Source organism: Sapajus apella, unplaced genomic scaffold, assembly GCF_009761245.1.
Source record: "Sapajus apella isolate SASKATOON/1434 unplaced genomic scaffold, GSC_monkey_1.0 scaffold2, whole genome shotgun sequence".
Taxonomy (NCBI): domain Eukaryota; kingdom Metazoa; phylum Chordata; class Mammalia; order Primates; family Cebidae; genus Sapajus; species Sapajus apella.
This window is the reverse complement of record NW_022436942.1, coordinates 25,262,652-25,282,279: the sequence shown is the minus strand read 5'-3', so window position 1 is coordinate 25,282,279 and position 19,628 is coordinate 25,262,652. Positions and strand designations below refer to the sequence as shown.

The window sequence follows — 19,628 nt, the reverse complement described above, 5'->3', positions numbered from 1 at the left end:
TTTTTTTTTTTGAGACAGAGTCTCGCTCTGTCACCCAGGCTGGAGTGCAATAGCGCAATCCTGGCTCACTGCAACCTCTGCCTCCCGGGTTCAAGCCATTCTCTTGTCTCAGAGTAGCTGAGATTACAGGTGACCGCCACCACACCTGGCTAATTTTTTTCTGTATTTTTAATAGAGATGGGGTTTCGCCATGTTGGCCAGGCTGGTCTTGAACTCCTGACCTCGGGTGATCTGACTGCCTCGGCCTCCCAAAGTGCTGGGATTACAGGGGTGAGACACTGCGCCTGATCAGAACATTTTTATCATAACAGAAAATTCCACTGGATAGCACATATCTATAGCAGGGGACAGCAAACTGTCAAGTGCCAGACAGTAACTATTTTAGGCTCTACAGGCCATGAGGTCTCTGTTGCAATAAATTCAACTCTGCCACTGTAGCATGAAAGCCATCAGAGACAATGAGTATGACTGTGTTCCAATAAAACTTTATTTTATTTATTTATTTATGTTTGAGATGGAGTTTTGCTCTTGTTGCCTAGGCTGGAGTGCAATGACATGATCTTGGCTCACCACAACCTCTTCCTACCGGGTTCAAGCGATTCTCCTGCCTCAGCCTCCCAAAGTAACTAGGATTATAAGCATGTGCCACCACGCCCGGCTAATTCTGTATTTTTAGTAGAGACGGGGTTTCACCATGTTGGTCAGGCTGGTCTCGAGCTCGGAACTTCAGGTGATCCACCTGCCTCGGCCTCCCAAAGTGCTGGATTACAGGCATGAGCCACTGAACGCGGCCATTCCAATAAAACTTTATTTACAAAACAGGCATTGGGCCAGATTTAGCCCATGGGCACATGGGCAACCCCTCATATATAGCATCAGAAGTTCTTCCCAAGAACTAATTGAGCCGTAAGAATTAAGAAATCTTGGCAGGGCATGGTGGCTTATGCCTGTGATCCCTGTACTTTAGGAGGCCGAGGTAGGTGGATCACCTGAGGTCAGGAGTTAGAAACCAACCTGGCCAAAATGATGAAACCCTGTATCTACTAAAAATACAAAAAATCAGCCAGGCGTGGTGGCGGATACCTGTAATGCAAGCTACTCGAGAGGCCTGAGGCAGGAGGTAGAACCTGGGAGGTAGAGGTTGCCGTGAGCTGAGATCACATTACTGCACTTCAGCCTGGGCAATAAGAGCGAAACTCCAGCTCAAAAAAAAATAAAAAAAAAAAAAAAAAGAATTAAGAAATCTGAATTTGCCCCAGTTGTCCAAGCAGCAAGCATTTATATTCTGCTACAGCTACAATTTCCTGGAACTCTCTGGGACTGTAGTGGGGGCAGGGTAGAGTCCTGGGCTCCTTCTTCAATATAATTTAACCCATTCTGGGAACGAGCAAACCACAACAGAAGTAAAATCAGCTAGAATAAATCAGACTTTAGTCTATGATATTAGAGAAATGAGGTCCTCCAAAGGGCAAGGAAAGATGATGATTAAAGGCATATCCCCAAGCTACACAGAAGCTGTCTCGAGCTGCCATGGGTTCTGATGCGTAGGGAATATGGGTATAGGCAGGAAGGGAGCAGCTTACTCACGTGTGAAGCTGGCAGTGGTAGGAGGATTGAGGCTGTCGCAGCTGTCAGCACTGTCACTGCTAGAGATCTCATCATCTGAGTTGGAAACTGATGAGCCCACATCCACATCATCAAACTTCCTCTTGAGACCCGAGCCCGTGAATGCATCCATTGGTTTCAAAGGGGTTTCCTTGGGGAGCCCACCAAGTTGGCCCCAAAGCCCCTGTTCACCACCAGCTAGCCAGGTACATTAGGATTCTGCCCAGGGGAAAAAAGGAATCAGCATTCCTGTCCACAGATAGACCCCTCCCAAGTCTATACACACAGGTCACTGAAGGAAGAAAGCACCTGACTTAGCGCTGATGTCTGATTTCTCAAGATTACATTATTTCTCTACTAACTCTGACCAACATTCTCCTACTTTTGTTTCCCTTCAGCCCCTCCAGTCTCAATCACTCTTAGAATAATGAGATGGGTAGCAGCAGAACCTTTCCCAGTGGAGGGAAGGCCTCTGCTTCCAATCCAGCTGGGGTCTAGGCTTCATTAGCCCAGGAATCATAGTAGCTGCTCTTCTGATCACAAGAAAGCTCTCCAAGGGACCAGTGAGAAGAACTTAAGATCAAAAGCACAATTATCACTGCTGCTTGTTTGATTAGCAAAAAAAAGGAAAAAAAGAAAAGCAGAATTAGGCTTTGCCTAAACCAAGACTAGACCCAGTTATTTATTTGTTTTAGAGACAGGGTCTCACTGTGTTGCCCAGGCTGGTCTTGAACACCTGGGCTCAAGCAATCCTCCTGCCTCAGCGTCCAGAGTAGCTGGGACTACAGGCATGCACCACTGCACCCGGCTAGACCGGCTTATTTTTCCTAGTGATAATAAGGCCTGGCATTTCCCAAAGTGCATATCTTACCGATATTAATAGCTTTTACATGGAAATAGGACTGCTATGTCAAAAGGGTTTAGAAAATTGCCTATAGTGGAACCTCTTAGAGGCTTTACATATACTAATAAGGATGGTGAAGCCTGAGAACACAGAATGCAGTGTTTCTACAAACCTGATTGTGGAACCCACTGTTTCCAAGTTACTTTAGGGTGCATATAATGCTTAGAGTACACTGTGGGAAATACTGCTCTATGCTCTCAATTTTGAAGGACATTAGCAGTCAGGAAAACCCTTTACCCAGATCTTCACAAGTGTAAAGTATCTCACCAGGCTTCTATAAAGGTCAAATTTGGTACCAAGTAATGGACCCAAGATTAGAATCTGCATGGCTCCAAAACCCAGAATCTTTCCCAGCCTCATACTTCTCCATAAAATAGGGGTCATCTGGTCTGTTACCATCCTCTGTGCAAGGACATTGTAGCTTTACAATCTTTGCCCTCTATAAAGAAATCAGCAAGGGGAAAACAAATAGCAAGAGGAGTAACCATTTATTCTGGTTATATCAGTGTGGCAAGCAGTGTTGTTTTCAACACGTCTTCATACAACCAAGGAGTCTGAGATAGTCCATTTCCTAGGTACAAATCTTTTTATTTCATCCTTGGATTTAAGTTCCAGAAGGACACAAATCTGCTCAGCACAAATGCTGTCAGAGCTGGAGCCATGTGTGATGAGATACGAACCCTCCCCTGCCTCAGTAATGCCAGAACCTACCCAGACTATGATCTCACCAGTTGCTAATTATGCAGCAGGAATAACAACACTGCCCAGAACGACGGGGCTGCATTACTGCAGAGCAGCTACCCAGAATATACTGTGGTGTCAAGAGATGCTTGCTACAGAGCTGTTTTTCTGGACTGTGTCTGTTGGAAGCAATTTGCCTGCTCTTGGATCAGCTCTACAAAGTCAACCAGACCTAATAAGTACCTTAGAGAAGATATTTCCTAATCTATCCAGATTGCATCAAATTCTGCATTCAAGTCCCAAGATGTACCTAAGAAACCTCAGCCATCAGAAGTCTCAGACAAGCACATTCCTGAAATAAATTTGGCCAGGAAAGAAAAAAAATAATAAAGTATTCGATAAAAATTGTAATTAAATTTAAAAATGGGCCCAAAGTATCAGTTCAGTTCTTCGGGTTACTGATCTTACCATCAGAGGTCACATTCTTAGGGCATGGTAAGAAAGGAGGAAGTCAAGGGCTTTTTACGGGTTAAGATTTTAGCTGGGTTTAAAGCTACCTATCAACAAACACATTTCTCATTCCATTCTATTGTAGGGGGAGGAGGAACCCCTTGTGATCGAATACTTATGTGGGTGGTATTTTTTAGAGATAGAATAATGTGGCCCACTGAATTTAATTTTGCCTCCCCACTTATCAGCTACATGATAAATCAGCCTGAGCCTCAATCTGCTTTCTCAGAGGGTTTTAGGCCCACCTGAGTTTTAACTGAGTTTCAGTTAGTGCTGCTACTAGAAAAGTGGCTTTTGGCCAGACACAATGGCTCACACCTATAATATCAGCACTTTCAGAGGCTAAGGGAGATAGATTGCTTGAGTCCAGGAGCTAGAAACCAGCCTGGGCAGCATGGAAAAACTCCATCTCTACAAAAAATACAAAAATTAGCAGGGCATGGTGGTATGCGCCTGTAGTTCCTGCTACTTGGGAGGCTGAGGTGGGAGGATCGCTTGAGCCCAAGAGGTCGAGGCTTGCAGTGAGCTATGACTGTGCCACTGCCCTCCAGCCTGGGCAACAGGGCGAGACCTTGTCAAAAATAAAAATAAGAAAAGGAAGGAGCTAGCTAGCTTCTTCCTTGACCTGGACACACTCAAGGATGTATGACTGTAAATAAATGTATACTCCTGTTCTTTCCTCAGGTGTCCCTGGGCTTCTAGTAGTGTTTCCTTTGAATATTTCTCTTTAAGTCCCATATAAACTTGGGTCTGCACCAAAATCATCTTTATTACTAGAATTCTCCATGGTCAGCAGGGCATGGTGGCTCACACCTGTAATCCCAGCACTTTGGGAGGCTGAGGCAGGAGGATCACCTGAGGTCAGGAGTTCGAGACCAGCCTGGTCAACATGATGAAACCCCCATCTCTACTAAAAATAAAAAATTAAGACAGGTGTGGTGGCGGGCGACTGTAATCCCAGCTACTGGGGAGGCTGAGGCAGAAGAATCACTTAAACCTGGGAGGCAGAGGTTGCAGTTAGCCAGGATCGCACCACTGCACTCCAGCCTGGTGACAGAGAGAGACTCCATCTAAAAAAAAAAAAAAAAAAAAAAAATGGAATTCTCCATGGTCTTAACCCTCAGGAGTATCAGTTCTCTTTAGGTGACTTTTTGTGAACTTGGATGCAGGAAGGATTGCTGACTGCTTGTTCTATTCTCCTCTTTTTCTCTACTTCTGGAATAGTGGTTTCTGGGCAATGATAGGAGGTAGGTAAGAAAGAAGAAAAAAGATGTGACACCTAGGAGAAAAATATTTTCTTTAAGCTGTCTGAAAACAACTGGAACCTATGGCTATTTGTGTAAATAACATGTATACTGACTATGATCAAACTCTTCTATTCACGTGGATGGAACTCAGTAAAATCCTCAAGGAGACTCCGTTGCTCTCTTCACCCTACCCAGGCTCTGTTAGCAGCACTTCCTCTGACATTGGCTCCATTATTTTTTAAAAAAGAAAAAAGATCTATTATGTCCTGACAACAACGTAAGATTAAATTTCAACCTGGCTCCCCTTGTCCAACTCCCTGATGTGAACTTGACTTTTAGATAAAGATGTTCACTGGACACTAAGAACAAACCTCCTGTTCACTTCCATAGTGCCCCGAAGAAATCCTTCTTTGGGAGGCTGAGGCAGGAGGATTGCTTGTGGACAGGAGTGCAAAACCATCTTGGCCAACATTGCGAGACCCTGTCTCTGTATTTTTAAAAATTGGCCCAGTGTGGTGGGGCACATGCCTGTAGGCCCAGCACTCTGGGAGGCCAAGGTGGGCAGATCACTTGAGGCCAGGAATTCAAGACCAATCTGGCCAACATGGCAAAACCCCCTCTACTACAAATACAAAAATTAGCTGGGCATGGTGGTGTGTGCTTGTCATCCCAGCTACTCGGGAGGCTAAGGTGGGGGGATTGCTTGAACCCAGGGGGCAGAGGTTGCAGTGAGCTGAGATTGCACTGCTGCACTCCAGCCTAGGTGTCAGAGCCAGACCCTGTCTCAAAAATAAAAAACAAATAATAATTTTAAATAAATTTTTTAAAAAAGAAATCTTTCTTTGCAATAGTAACAATTAAAATAGTTTCCAGACTTTCCAATTCATCAAATTAATCTTTCAAACTACAACTAGAAATCAGTCATTCCTACCTGTCTCACCTATTCATTGGTAGAGGATCAATGCCTGTGTTTAAGAGAGAAACTTGTAAGTTTTAGAGCCTGGGAATGCAGGTAAAAACTGACAGTTAACTGTCAAAATGACCAACTCAACAAATGCTTTTGGAGAAAACAACGCAATCCTCTATAAAAGCTTTTAAATCCCAGTGAAATTAAAGGTCACCTGACACTTTCTGGCTACGTGTCTTGTGGTCTTTTCTCAAGGGTTTCTGGCTGAACATTTCCCAATGGTATATGAAATAGTTAAGATCCACAGCATAGAAGACATTAGGTTAGCACCGTATAAACAGGTCTACCAGCATTATGTGTATTTTAGTACTAGATCTAATTTTTTTTTCAGGCCTATAAGGACTCCTATAATCACCAAAACAAACAAACAAAATTTTTAAAACCTAGTATATGTGAGACCAGCAAGAGGGACTGGCCCAAGCAAAATTTTCTAGAATGTATTTGCAAAGTTTAGGTAATACAAGTTTCTTTCTTAAATGAGTCCAAAGTAATAAGCTACATCCCACAGGAGAAAGCCTCTCCACTCGACTGGAATCCAACCTTCTGCTAAAGGTCAAGAAACCAAAATCTGTAGTAAGATGGTCAGGGCTGCCATCTGTAGCTGGGTTGGAGGAAGGAAGGGTTGCTGCTGTGTTATGATAAACCTGAATAAGATGACCTGCCCTGTTTCTCCTTTTACAAGATACTGTGGTTGATTCTCAAATACTATAAATTTGATGGATCCATGCGTCTTTGTGATCACCAGGATCATGAGCTTATAGAGCACTCAAATGAAAACCCTCCATTTAAGCTAGGTATTTAAAGAAAGTCGTGCACCCACCACCCCCACTCCCTATTCACTAACACAGGGTTAGAATTTGGCTTTCCATGCCTAAACTACCATCGTGTGGAAGACAGGAGATCTTTGTGGGAAATGGAACATGATGCTGCATTAACTCTCAAGGATATCCAGTCATTTATCACACCGGCACAACCAACATCCTGGCTTTGGAGATTTACAAAACAGAAAGCCAGGAAAGAAAAAATCGGAACTATGCAATTACCTTGAACTGAAAACTGCAAGACAAGGGGACAGTGTTGTCTTTTGGGGATAACTTCTAGCATTTCATATTGAAGAACAGTTTGTGTGTCACACTGCCACTCTCAACCCCTTTAAAAGGATGAATCAAGACCGCAGCACTAAAAGGGACGGGTGGCAGTTGGCTGCGTGTTTGGGCCTATGAAAAAAGATCAAGCTAGCAACCAGGGGAAGCGATGCCTTCCTTTTCCTACACGACGCCAGAAATATGGGAAACATCAGGAACCAGAGCGAAGAGACATGTCAAGTCACCAGTTCCCTTTAATGAACACGCCTGCGGAACCCTTCAGCTCTCGGCCCACTTTCCTCTGATTCCCGCTAACCTTCCCGCTCATTCCAACCCTCTGCAGCCCCTACCCAGCCTTCCTCATCCCTTCCTGCCTGCTACTCACAAATTCCCAACCACTCCTCCCACATTTTCCTCTGTTCCCCCTCCCCTTCCTTCACTTTCTTCCATCCTACATCATTCTCCACTCCATTCCGAACTCAATCCTCATCCGCAATCCTGCAGGCTTCCAAGCCGCCCAGCGGTCTCCCTCGAGCTGCCCCCGCAGTCCGGGCCCGCGTCCTGGGTGTCTCTCGCTCCCACGCCTCTACCCGAGGCCGTTCCTTCCCAACGGCACCCGACCTCCCTGCCCCCCGACCGCTCCCGTCCGAGCCTCTCATTTCTGACCCCTCCATCCGCACGGCTCTGGGCTTGACCACTCCTCCACGGCCGCCCGAGGGCCGATCCCGAGAAAGGACGAGGCGGCACCCTCCGCCCCGCACCCCTAGGCCCATTACCGGCCCCGCCGCAGCTGCCTCCTCCCGTGATGGTCTCTGCCGCCCCCGCTGCCGCCGCCGCCCTAGCCCGGGTGGGAAGAAGGGAGGAGCGAGCGAGTCCGGGGCCCCGCGGCGACAGCCGGGGAGCTCCCAGGGCGGCAGGGCGGGGAGGGAGGGCGGTGGGCAGCCCGGCCGGCAGGCAGAGAGGGCCGGGCGGCTCCGGCAACTCTGGCGCCCCCAGCAGCAGACGCCCAGAACCGCCCCGGCTCCGGCTAACAATAGGCTCCGGCCGCAGCGCTCTGTCTCTTATAGGCGCCGGCACGTCCTGCCCTAGCCCCGGGGCGGGCTGGGAAATGGAGTCTACGTGCCAGCCCCACGCCCGGCGGCATGCCGGGAGTTGTAGGCGGTGCCTGCTGCAAAGCCGAAGCCGGCGGGCAAACCTGCTCCGGAGGCGGTGGCTCTGCTGCAACCTTTAAATGGGGGAAGAGAGGAGCTTCTCGGCTACACATCTTAGATAACTAAACGAATTCTCCTCCAAAGCTCCCTTTTCCTTTCACCAGGACCACACACTCCTTGCTCATGGGGTCTTAATCTTCGGCAATGTGACTTATTGCAGCCTGCCCAAGTTACAAAGAATACAAGCAATATCTTGAGTTATATACTTGTATGAGGGACTTCTTTGAGTGTTTTCTTAAAAAAAAAAAAAAATTGCCATGATCTTCTCAACTTTGCAAACTATTCTATTTATTTATTTATTTATTTAAGTAGAAAAGGGGTTTTCACCAGGTTGCCCAGGCTGATCTTGCACTCCTGGGCTCAAGCGATCTGCCCGCCTGGGCCTCCCAAAGTGCTAGGATTATACGCATGAGTCACCGCGCCCGTCTGCAACCTATTTATTTATTTATTTATTTATTTTTGAGATGGAGTCTTGCTCTTTCACCCAGGCTGGGGTGCAGTGGGGGCGATCTTGGCTCACTGCAACCTCCGCCTCCCGGGTTCAAGCAGTTCTGCCTCAGCCTCCTGAGTAGCTGGGATTACAGGCGCCCGCCACCATGCCCGGCTAATTTTTGTATTTTTAGTAGAGACAGGGTTTTGCCCTGTTGGTCAGGCTGGTCTCGAACTCCTGACCTCGTGATCCACTCGCCTCGGCCTCCCAATGTGCTGGGATTACAGGCATGAGCCACCACGCCTGGCTGGAACCCATTTTTTTTTTTTTTTTTAGAAAGGGTTTCACTGTTGTTACCCAGGCTGGATCTCGGCTCACCGCAACCTCCGCCTCCTGGGTTCAGGCAATTCTCCTGCCTCAACCTCCTGAGTAGCTGGGATTACAGGCACGCACCACCATGCCCAGCTAATGTTTTGTATTTTTAGTAGAGACGGGTTTTCACCATATTGACCAGGATGGTCTCGATCTCTTGACCTCGTGATCCACCTGCCTCGGCCTCCCAAAGTGCTGGGATTACAGGCTTGAGCCACCGCGCCCGGCTGGAACCCATTTTTAAGGAAGATCACTTCAATGATCTCCGATCCAGGGTTGAGACTTAATAGTCTCTCCTTTCTCCTCCTGCAGCTTGATGGAGAAAACTCTTACTGAGCCTCCCTGAATCTGCTTCATCAGATGTGTGACATAGCCTGCTCTCTTGCTGCGGAGCTTCTTGCTAGGACGACCTCCTTGCACACGCGCTTGTTCGTGTGGAAGCCGTTGCCCATGCCCGTGTAGTACTTTTCTATGATGACTCGGGCTGTCTTCAAGGTTTTGGTGCAAACGCGGCCCATGTTGGTGGGTCCTTGGTCTGCCTGGAACACTCTTCCACCAGCTAGCCACATATTTACTCCCTCACATAATATCTGCTCAAATGCCCTCATATCCGAGATCTTCCCTAAGCATACTTTTCTTTCTTTTTCTTTCTTTCTTTTTTTTTTTTTTTTTTAAGAGACAGGGTCTCGCTATGTTGCTCAGGCTGAAGTTCAGTGGCTATTCACAGGCAGGATCCCATTACTGATCAGTACGGGAATTTGACCTGTTCGGTTTCTGACCTGGGCCGGTTCATCCCTCCTTAGGCAACCTGGTGGTCCCCCACTTCCAGGAGGTCATCATATTGATGCCGAACTTAGTGCGGACACCCGATCGGCATGGTGCACTACAGCCCAGAACTCCTGGACTCAAGCGATCCTTCAGCCTCAGCCTCCCGAGTACCTGGGACTACAGGCACGTGCCACTGCTCCTGACAATCATACTTCTTTTTCCCTAGGTTAAGAGACAGGATCAGCCTGATGCGGTGGCTCACGCCTGTAATCCCAGCACTTTAGGAGGGCAAGACGGGCGGATCACAAGGTCAGGAGGTTGAGATCAGCCTGACCAACATGGTGAAGCTCCATCTCTACTAAAAATACAAAAATTAGTTGGGTGTGGTGTGCGTGCCTGCAGTCCCGGCTACTCAGGAGGCCGAGGCAGGAGAATCGCTTGAAAGCAGGAGGAGGAGGTTGTAGTGAGCCGAGATCGCACCACTGCACTCCAGCCTGGAGATAGTGGAAAAAAAAGAGAAAAGAGAAAAAAAGAAAAAAAGAGAGAGAGAGAGAGACAGAGACAGAGACAGGATCTCACTCTCCCACCCAGGCTGGAGTGCAGTGGCACCACAATCATGGCTAACAGCAGCCTCAAACTCCCAGGCACAAATGCCTAACCATATTTCTAAAATGGTGCTTCTCCTTAGTTTCTATCCCCTTGCCTTATATTTCTTCTTAGCATCCACCTAACATACTTTTTTGTCTTGTCTCACTTGACTAAATTTGGTGAGAGCAAGGAATTGTTTTGTTTACTGTATCCTCAGCACAGAGTACAAGGTCTGGTAGTTGACATTTAAAAGCATGACAGATATTTATTAGATAGATGGATGGATGGCAAGATTTAAACTCAAGTTAGGCTGATCCAAAACCTGGTTCATTTTTCACTGCAACCAAAAAACTATGAAGCCAGATCTACTAGCTACCAAGCCATGTTGACTTTAGAATTGAGAGGTAGGATGGCTTGGGGGAAAAAAATGCTAAGAATTTCAGTTCTGTCCCCTAGGTGACATCAGAGACTCCAAGAAGCTAGGAAACTATACTGCAAAACCAGAAAGCAGCAGATCAGAAAAAAAAAGCAATCTTTTGGTAACATGCACTTATCATCTCCCTGTTTGCTGAAATTTAGAGGCAATATAACAAGTGATCAAGAGCATGGATTCTGGAACCAGACTGCCTGAATATAAACCCCAATTCCTCCACTTACTAGGGGCATGACCCTGGGCAAGGGACATAAGTTTTCTGCCTTGGGTTCCTCATTTGCTAGATGGGGATAACAATACTATTTCTTAGGGTTTTGTGAAGACTAAACAGCTGATATGTTGGAAAATGTTTACAACAGTCAGTACTCTGTAAATGTTAGCTATTTTTAATCATAAGCTTTCTATTCAGTTATATAGAAGGTTTAGTTCATGATCCTATTCTTCCTGAACATATAGAGGACAAAAGGGAAAAGAAGGCTATTCTAGACCACTGTAGAATCAGTAGGCTGAGTAACAAAAAACCAGCCTAATGGCCATATTGAGGAGGCTAAAAAGATGTCTCATATGCCTACACATCCAGAGTTCCAACAGTCGTGGAAATTTATCAGCGTACTATCAGCCCCAGTGCCCAATGCATTAAACTTAGTTGGTTAATGCCACCAAACTAGAAGACAGCCAAACCAAGGTTAGCACATCCTTTGAGAAGACAGCAGAATTCAATTTGGCAGTAAGCTCTTGATCAGTTGGAAGATCATCTAGGCCAGGCATGGTGGCTCATACCTGTAATCTCAGCACTTTAGGAGGCTGAGGAGGGAAGATTGCTCAGGCCCAGGAGTTTGAAACCAGCTTTGGCAACATGGAGTGATACTCTGCTTCACAAGAAATTTTTTTAAATTAGCCAGGTGCAGCAGCATGCACCTGTCATCCCAGTTACTTGGGAGGCTGAGGTGAGGGAATCACTTGAGCCCAGGAGGTCAAGGCTGCAGTGACAGCTGTGTTCAGGCCACTGCACTCCAGCCTGGGTGACAGAATGAGACCCTCTCTCTCTCTTTTTAAAAAAATAAAATAGAGATGGGGGTTCTCCCTATGTTGTCCAGGTTAGTCTCAAACCCCTGGCCTCATGCAATCTGCCAGCCTTGGCATCCCCAAGTACTGGGATTACAAGCCTGAGCCACTGTACCCAGCAAAGACTCTGTCTCTAAAAATAAAAATAATAGGCTGGGTATGTTGGCTCAGACCTGTAATCCCAGTACTTGGGGAGGCCAAGGTGGATGGATCACTTGCCACCAGGAGTTCAAGACCAGCCTGGCCAACATGATGAAACCCCATCTCTGCTAAAAATAGCTGGGCATAGTGTGCGCCTGTAATCTCAGCTGCCTGGGAGGTTGAGGCATGAAAATTGTTTGAACCCAGAAGGTGGAGGTTGCAGTGAGCCAAGACCACACCACTGCACTCCATCCTGGAAGACAGAGCAAGACCATCTCAAAAAAAAAAAAAAAATTCATGTCCTGGGCAGTGTTTTCTTTACTTTACCTTTTTTTTTTTTGAGATGGCATCTCACTCTGTCGCCCAGGCTGGAGTGAAGAGGCGTGATCTCAGATCATGCAACCTCTGCCTCCCAAGTAGCTGGGACTACAGGCACGTGCCACCATGCCGGGCTAATTTTTTGTATTTTTAATAGAGACGAGTTTTTCTCAGTCTCAGGCTCCTGCCTCAACCTCCCGAAGTGCTGGGATTATAGGTGTGAGCCACCACACCCAGTTGCCTTATTGTTATCACTTTTTAATAGAGTCAAGGGTCTCATGTTGCCCAGGCTGGTCTTGGACTCCTGGGTTCAAACAATCCTCCTGCCTTGGGCTTCCAAAGTGCTAGGATTACAGGCATGAGCCACCCCGCCCAGCCCTGGGAAGTGTTTTATACACTGGTCTTGCAGCTATGTCTGTGTGATGGTGATCTTACAGTCAGTAGTATCCTTTGATTATTGAGATAATGAACAGGTGTATAGTTTCAGTATAAACTCTTTTACACTCAAAATCCCTTTAAAACTCTCTAATAGCCCTATGAATTAAGTACTACTTCATTTTTAATACTTAATTCATAGGGTTAAGATGATAAAATTGAGGCTTAAAAGATTACGCTGTCCAAAGTCATATCCAGAAAGAGAAGGAGCTGGGATTTGCATGTAGGCCTATCTGACACCAAAATATATATCAACTATCTTTTACCACGGAAAGATAAACAAGAACACACTACCCAGAGAGATGAAAATAAATAGGACAGAGGATATAATGCATTGAAATTCTTAGAGAAAAAGAGTTAAACTAAAAATCTAAGGCATTGTATTTGTTTTTCTGAAAAGGAATCTATAGACTTAGCTCTGAAGCTTTATGTTACTTCACTAATTTACACTTAATTGTATTCTAGATCTAAAGAAACAGGCAACTCTTTGTGACTACTTCCACACTAACAAAAAGAGAACAGTACATGTAAATCTGAGAAAAAGAGCGCCGCAGCAAACTGAAAGCACAAACATCAAAGAAGTCATATGAGTGGCATCAAGGAAGGTTTCAAATAGGACATAGTTATTTACACATGTGCATAATACACACATACACACACACACCATTTATAAAAACAAAATAGGTGGGGCTCGGTGGCTCATGCCTATAATCCCAGCACTTCGGGAGGCTGAGGTGGGTGGATCACCTGAGGTCAGGAGTTCAAGACCAGCCTGGCCATCATGTCAAAACACCATCCCTACTAAAAGTACAAAAATTAGCTGGGTATGGTGGTGCACGCCTGTAATCTCACTACTCGGGAGGCTGAGGCAGGATAATCACTTGAATCTGGGAGGCGGAGGTTGCAGTGAGTCGAGATCACGCCACTGCACTCTAGCATGGGTGGCAAGCAAGAAACGCCATCTCAAGAAAAAAAAAAGGCAAAATAACAGCAAAGTTTGAGGGGTATGCAGAGACGAATTTAGAGAGGACAAGTTTAATAAGCTCAAGGAGGTAAATGAAAGTCTGAAGCAAGGGTATAAAGATATGTAGAGAAAGAAAGATATTAACTAAACTTTAAATGAAAAATCAGATACTAAAACTCAGGAAGATTAGCCAGGTGTGGTGGCAGGACTCTGTAATCCTAGTTAGTCAGAAGGTGGAGGCAAGTGGATCAGAGGAGCCCAGGAGTTTGAGGCTATAGTGAGCCATTATATAATCACACCACTGCACTTCAGCCTGGGCAACAGAGCAAGACCCTGTCTCAATAAATAAATAAATAAAACTCAAGAAGAAAACAAGAATTGGGCCAGGTGCGGTGGCTGACATCTGTAATTCCAACACTTTGGGAGGCCGAGGCGGGTGGATCACTTCAGGCCTGGAGTTCAAGACTAGCCTGGCCAACACAGTGAAAACCCATCTCTACTAAAAAAAACATAAAAGTTAGCTGGGCGTGGTGGCGGGCACCTATAATCCCAGCTACTTGGGAGTCTGAGGCAGGAGAATTGCTTGAACCAGGAGGCGGAGCTTGCAGTGAGCCAAGATTGCGCCATTGCACTCCAGCCTGGGTGACAAGAGCGAAACTCTGTCCCAAAAAAGAAAAAAAGAAAACAAGAATCTGCATTAATTAAAATGTGGACCTCATCTTAGGCAAACCTAATATATGGAAACATAGATTCATGTCCCCAAATATCACATACAGTCAGAAAAAAGTACAATCAGACAACAAATAATACAATGTTATTATTTTAAATAGCAAGTTCCCTTATAATTGATATTAATCCAATTGAAAACTAATTCATATATAACTTTTCAGTGTCTGAATTTGGAAATGCAAATGCTAGACTTACTTGAAATTTCAAGCCAGACAGAGTTTAGCTTAGGCCTATGTTCATAAGGAACATTACAGGGGAAATGCTGTAGAGGATGTGTAAAGAAAGACGTGAAAAGAAAAAGGAAGAAGTGGAAATAGATAGAAGTTCAAGGTTGAAGATAAAATACAAGGTCGACTGGTGCGGGGGCTCATGCCTGTAATCCCAGCACTTTGGGAGGCGAAGGCGGGCAGATCACGAGGTCAGGAGATTGAGACCATCTTTGCTAACACGGTGAAAACCTGTCTCTACTAAAAATACAAAAAATTAGCTGGGAGTGGTGGTGGGTACCTGCAGTCCCAGCTACTCAGGAGGCTGAGGCAGGAGAATTACTTGAACCCAGGAGGCAGGGGTTGCAGTGAGGTGAGATCCTGCCACTGCACTCCAGCCTGGGCAACAAAAGCAAAACTCTGTCTCAAAAAAAAACCAACAACAACAATACAATACAAGGTCACTAAAAGAAGCAGGAAGGAGAACAAAGTATGTGGAAAAAATAGGTGCTGGTGGCCTTCCTCCCCGTGTCACAAAGGGCAGGCTTTCACAACTCACTCCATTTTCAGTGGTAGGATATTCTTTTTCACTGAAGTCTTGGAGTTGGTATAATGAAACAAAAATTAATCACAAACTAAAAGTAAGCACTCTAGCAAGGAAAGCCTTAACTCACAACTAAGAAAATAGAGCATTTACAGGAATGCAGAATGATGTAGGATTACTCTTTATGAAATAGTATAGAGGCTGGGCATGGTGGCTCATGTCTATAATCCCAGCACTATGGAAGGTCAAAGTGGAAGGCTCGCTTGCAGGCAGTGGTTCAAATCAGCATGGGCCACTGACAAGATCCTTTCACTACAAAAAATAAAAATAAGGGCTGGGCACAGTGGCACATGCCTGTAATCCCAGCACTTTGGGAGGCTGAGGTGGGAGGATCACTTGAGCCCAGGAGGTTAAGGCTACAATAAGCTATAATGGTGCCACTGCCCTCCAGCCTGGGAACAAAGTGAGATCCTGCCTCAAACAAACAAAACAAAACAAATTATCTGGGTGTGATGGCATGTGCCTGTGGTCCTACCTATTCAGGGGACAGAGGTGAGAGGATCACTTGAGCCCAGGAGTTCAAGGCAGCAGTGTGCTATGATCACACCACAGCCTGAGCAACAGAGCAGGACCCTGACTCTAAAATAAAAAAAAAATTAAAAAAATAAAAAAGGTAAGAATGAAAGAAAAAGGCAAGTGTGGTGGCTCATGCCTATAATCCCAAGACTTTCGGAGGTCAAGGTTGGTGGATCACTTGAGGTCAGGAGTTTGAGACCAGGCTGGCCAATACAGTGAACCCTGTTCTACTAAAAATATAAAATTAGGCTAGGCACGATGGCTCACACCTGTAATCCCAGCATTTTGGGAGCCCAAGGCAGGCAGATCATGAGGTGAAGAGATTGAGACCATCCTTGCCAACACGGTGAAACTCCGTCTCTACTAAAAACACAAAAATTAGCTGGGCGTGGTGGCGCACACCTGTAGTCCCAGCTACTCAAGAGGCTGAGGCATGAGAATCGCTTGAAAACCCAGGAGGTGGAGGTTGCAGTGAGCCAAGATTGTGCCACTGCACTCCAGCCTGGGTGACAGAGTGAGACTCCATCTCAAAAATAAAATAAATAAAAATTAGCCAGGCGTGGTAGCACATACCTGTAATCCCAGCTACTCAGGAGGCTAAGGCAGGATTGCTTGAACCCAGGAGATGGAGGTTACAGTGAACCGAGTTTGTGCCACTGGACTCCAGCCTGGGTGACAGAGGGTCTGTCTCAAAAAAAAAAAAAAAAAAAAAAGAAAGAAAGAAATGTATATAAATGATATATAAATGAGGCAGCTAGGTGGGACAATTGTGCCATTCCTACTGAGACTGGAGTTCTCCTAAGACCCACAGGGGCCATAACAGACCAAATTCCTATAGAGGAACCATCCGTGACCAAGGAAGCAGACCAATGATTCAGTAAAATGATAAAATGGTTCTTCAATTTCAGTTCTTCAGTCCCCAAAAATCTGGAATTATTAGGTTTGGCCAGAGAAAAAAGCTACAAGAGGGAGCAGCTCAATCTTGATTTCAAATATTTGGACTCTAAATTTGTGTTGCTTTCAAGACTGAATACTGAAGCTCTGTTCAGCCCTTCATGATGATTTGCAAGACAGTCCAAATCTCTGCAGCAACCCTCTGCAAAAGACTTTCTCAGAATATCCGGGGATCCACAGGGTTTTGAGAACACTCCTCCATTATGCATACATTAGAAATGCGTTGGGGCCGGGCGCGGTGGCTCAAGCCTGTAATCCCAGCACTTTGGGAGGCCGAGGCGGGTGGATCATGAGGTCAAGAGATCGAGACCATCCTGGTCAGCACGGTGAAACCCCATCTCTACTAAAACAATAACAAAAATTAGCTGGGCATGGTGGCGCGTGCTTGTAATCCCAGCTACTCAGGAGGCTGAGGCAGGAGAATTGCCTGAACCCAGGAGGCGGAGGTTGCGGTGAGCCGAGATCGGGCAATTGCACTCCAGCCTGGGTAACATGAGAGAACCCCCCCCAAAAAAAAAAAAAAAAAAAAAAAAGAAATGCGTTGGTACCGTTATCCCACACCCTTCTTTACTCACCAAGCTTCCCCAGCTACCAGCTCAGGATCATACTCTGCTCTCACAACATGCCCAGTACCTGACTTCCAGGAATCAGAACTTCTTCCCCTTTATGTGAACCTCATTTTCTCAGGTCTTAGGCATTTTTTTTTTTTTTTTTTTTTTTTTGAGACATAGTCTCTCTCTCTCTCTGTCAAACAGGCTGGAGTGCAACCTTGGGTCACTGTAACCTCTGCCTCCCGGGTTCAATCGACTCTTGTGCCTCAGCCTCCTGAGTAGCTGGGATTACAGGCATGAGCCACCACGCATGGCTAATTTTTTTTTTGTATTTTTAGCAGAGATGGAGTTTCACCATGTTGGCCAGGCTGTCTCGAACTCCTGACCTCCAGTGCTTGGCCGTGTTTCCTTCCTTTATATGGCTTTTTTTTTTTTTTTTCCGGAGACAGAGTCTTGCTGTCGCCCAGGCTGGAGTGCAGTGGCGTGATCTCGGCTCACTGCAACCTCTGCCTCCCGAGTTCAAGTAATTCTTCTGCCTTAGCCTCCTGAGTAGCTGGGACTACAGGCATGCACTACCACGCCTGGCTAATTTTTGTATTTTTAGTACAGACGGGGTTTCACCACGCTGGCCAGGTTGGTCTTGAACTCATGACCTCATGATCTGCCTGTCTCGGCCTCCCAAAGTGCTGGGATTACAGGCATGAGCTATCATACCCAGTCTATAGGGTTTTAAATTAATTATTTATGTGTGCAAACATTTTCATTGGGCCATAATATTGGACAATCAATCTTATTACTCAGTAGCCACATTTCAAAGTGATTACTCAATCCTTAGAGTCCTGCAATGACCCTCCTCCCCTTTTATTGACATTTCCCAATAACTCCCTTTTAATTATCAAATCTTTACACAGCAGATTTTTCTACATAGAACCTATTATACTTCAAGGGAGTACAGGCAATGGTAAGTCAAATAGGATGCTGTGCCTCTTCTCTAAAGGGCCTAGGCTGGTGCGGTGGGTGGCTCACACTTGTAATCCCAGCATTTTGGGAGGCTGAGGCAGGAGGATGCTTGAGCTCAGGAGGTTGAGACCAGTATGGGTAATATAGGGAAACCCTGTCTCTACAAAAAAATACAAAATTAGCCAAGTGTGGTGGCATGCACCTGTAGCCTCAGCTACTTGGGAGGCAGAGGTGGGAGGATCGCTTGAACCTGGGAGACAGAAGCTGCCGTGAGCTGAGATTATGCCATTGCACTCCAGCCTGGGTCACACACACACACACACACACACACACACACACACTCTCAAATATATAAATATTTGCAAATATATACTTGCAATATATATTTTATAAATTGCACTCCAGCCTGGGTGACACTCTCTCACACACACACACTCTCAAATATATAAATATTTGCAAACATATGCTTGCAATATATATATTATAAATATAAATTGCACTCCAGCCTGGGTGACACACACACACACACACACATGCATGTTCAAATATATATAATGCCGGGTGCGGTGGCTCACGCCTGTAATCCCAGCACTTTGGGAGGCTGAGGCGGGTGGATCACGAGGTCAAGAGATCGAGACCATCCCGGTCAACATGGTGAAACCCCGTCTCTACTAAAAATACAAAAAATTAGCTGGGCATGGTGGCGCGTGCCTGTAATCCCAGCTACTCAGGAGGCTGAGGCAGGAGAATTGCCTGAACCCAGGAGGCGGAGGTTGCGGTGAGCCGAGATCGTGCCATTGCACTCCAGCCTGGGTAACAAGAGTGAAACTCCGTCTCAAAAAAAAAACAAAACAAAAAAACAAACAAACAAAAAAACCCAAATATATATAATGTAAATGGCATCCATACAGAATGACCAGTTTTTAAAAAGAATGATGTAGAACTAGAAATTCTAATATGGTAAGATATTCAAGATATGCTAAATATAAAAATCAAATTGCAGGTCATTAGTATAACATGAGCCCATCTGAGTGTGCGCGTGTGTGTGTGTGCATGAGTGATGGGGAAATTCTTTGCAATGATTACCTCTACAGAGGGGACTAAGAGGTAAGGGGGAAAAGGTATATAATACCATTCTTTATTGTTTTAATTTATCATTTTGTGTATTACTTTCATAATAAAAAAGCTACTATAAAATTTTCATTTAATCGAAAGGATTAATAGTGAACATATGCAATGTTTTAAAGCAAACCGAATAATCACAATGTTCTATCACTATGCCGGTTTTTATCACTGGCACAATAAAATTAGTTTGTAGCTAAAGAAAGCCTAAGAGATTTTCCGGTAAATTTAAGTATCTATAATTCCAAAGTTGTATAAATTC

The 19,628-nt window shown here is 45.4% G+C and overlaps 1 protein-coding gene across 5 annotated transcripts in view; it reads right to left on the bottom strand.

Moving 5' to 3' along the window:
- CSRNP2 (cysteine and serine rich nuclear protein 2) overlaps positions 1–8,092 on the bottom strand; it is a 21,212-nt gene extending 13,120 nt beyond the window's left edge. Inside the window, exons 1-2 of one of the 5 annotated variants that reach the window (XM_032284842.1) lie at positions 7,666–8,092; positions 1,588–1,824 (exon numbers count right to left, since the gene is read on the bottom strand). In XM_032284842.1, the coding sequence (XP_032140733.1) occupies positions 1,588–1,738 (151 nt within the window). In that variant the 5' untranslated portion in view covers positions 1,739–1,824; positions 7,666–8,092. Of the gene's footprint in view, positions 1–1,587; positions 4,079–7,665 lie in introns of those variants that run through there. The other 4 variants (XM_032284835.1, XM_032284810.1, XM_032284819.1 and 1 more) reach the window with 4 other exon arrangements.
- Positions 8,093–19,628: the final 11,536 nt, after the last annotated feature.